At 34.4% G+C, this 993-nt stretch overlaps 1 protein-coding gene across 1 annotated transcript in view; it reads left to right on the top strand.

Annotated features, from left to right (window-relative positions):
* The window catches only part of LOC119581673 (rhodopsin-like), a 1,936-nt gene extending 1,701 nt beyond the window's left edge, over positions 1-235 (top strand). The window contains exon 2 of the mRNA XM_037929798.1: positions 1-235. This exon is cut by the window's left edge and continues 1,008 nt beyond it. Within this exon, the coding sequence (XP_037785726.1) occupies positions 1-136 (136 nt within the window). The 3' untranslated portion in view covers positions 137-235.
* Positions 236-993: the final 758 nt, after the last annotated feature.

Below are 993 nucleotides of genomic sequence, written 5' to 3'. Positions count from 1 at the left end.
TCCTAAGTATCGAGCTGCCCTCGAGAAGAAGCTACCTTGCCTTGCCTGCAACACCGAGGGTAGAGACGGTGGTGGTTCTGATGCTGGTTCTACTTCTACTACTGCTGAGAATACTGAAAAAACGGAATCCGCATAATTGCAGATGAACTGCGAGAACGAGAGTTTGGAAACGATGATGCAATGTTCATGTAACCCTTTTATTTGCTAAATATTTGCAAATATATCCCAGCATTGACATATGTTTTACTTTCCACCTAAAAAAATCTGGATTAAAAGAAAATGTTAAATACTGCAAAACACCAAGAATTTTCTTTCTGAAAAATATATTGACTATTACTTAAGTGGGCCTCATTGATGAAGCATCACACATTATCGCAAAGATAAAACAAATATCTAATTTACAAAGCAAATGTGATAGTTTGCATTTTTGTTTTGTGAAACTATTCCTTTTAAAGCATTTTTTCCACAAAGAGCCATAAAAAAGCCATTTAATAGAACATCCGTTCATTAAAAATTTGCAGTCGGCTCGTACGCTTGCAGAAAATTAAATTCCAGATCATCATGCCCGCTATATGAATGTGGCATTATTGCATTCAGGGTGAGATGTCACTTCATATCCGTCTAGGGCTGAATGATACATGAAAAAGGATGTAGAGTGTTGATGTTTTCGGTAATCTCTGAAAAGGTGACGTTCAATATATGAAATTATATTAGACATTTCTGTCACTTATATGCTATTAGCCAGTTAATAATAGTATCGTTGTTCACCATGGCTGGATCTTGATTGTTAAACCAAAAGTTATTGTAGACTAGTGAATGAAAGGCGGAATATGGGAAATGCAAACTACAATGAAATGCAATTTAAGTGGAATATAAGGTTGAAATGGAGATATGTTTTAATTTGGAACAAAAGTAATATATGTACTTAGGAACGGGAAATAAGAAATCCGAAAATTAAAAATATAAGTGTACATAAAACACAGAGTAATGATG

The sequence above is a fragment of the Penaeus monodon genome, chromosome 15 (assembly GCF_015228065.2).
Source record: "Penaeus monodon isolate SGIC_2016 chromosome 15, NSTDA_Pmon_1, whole genome shotgun sequence".
In the NCBI taxonomy this organism is placed as follows: Eukaryota; Metazoa; Arthropoda; class Malacostraca; order Decapoda; family Penaeidae; genus Penaeus; species Penaeus monodon.
This window is presented reverse-complemented; position numbering and strand designations above follow the sequence as displayed.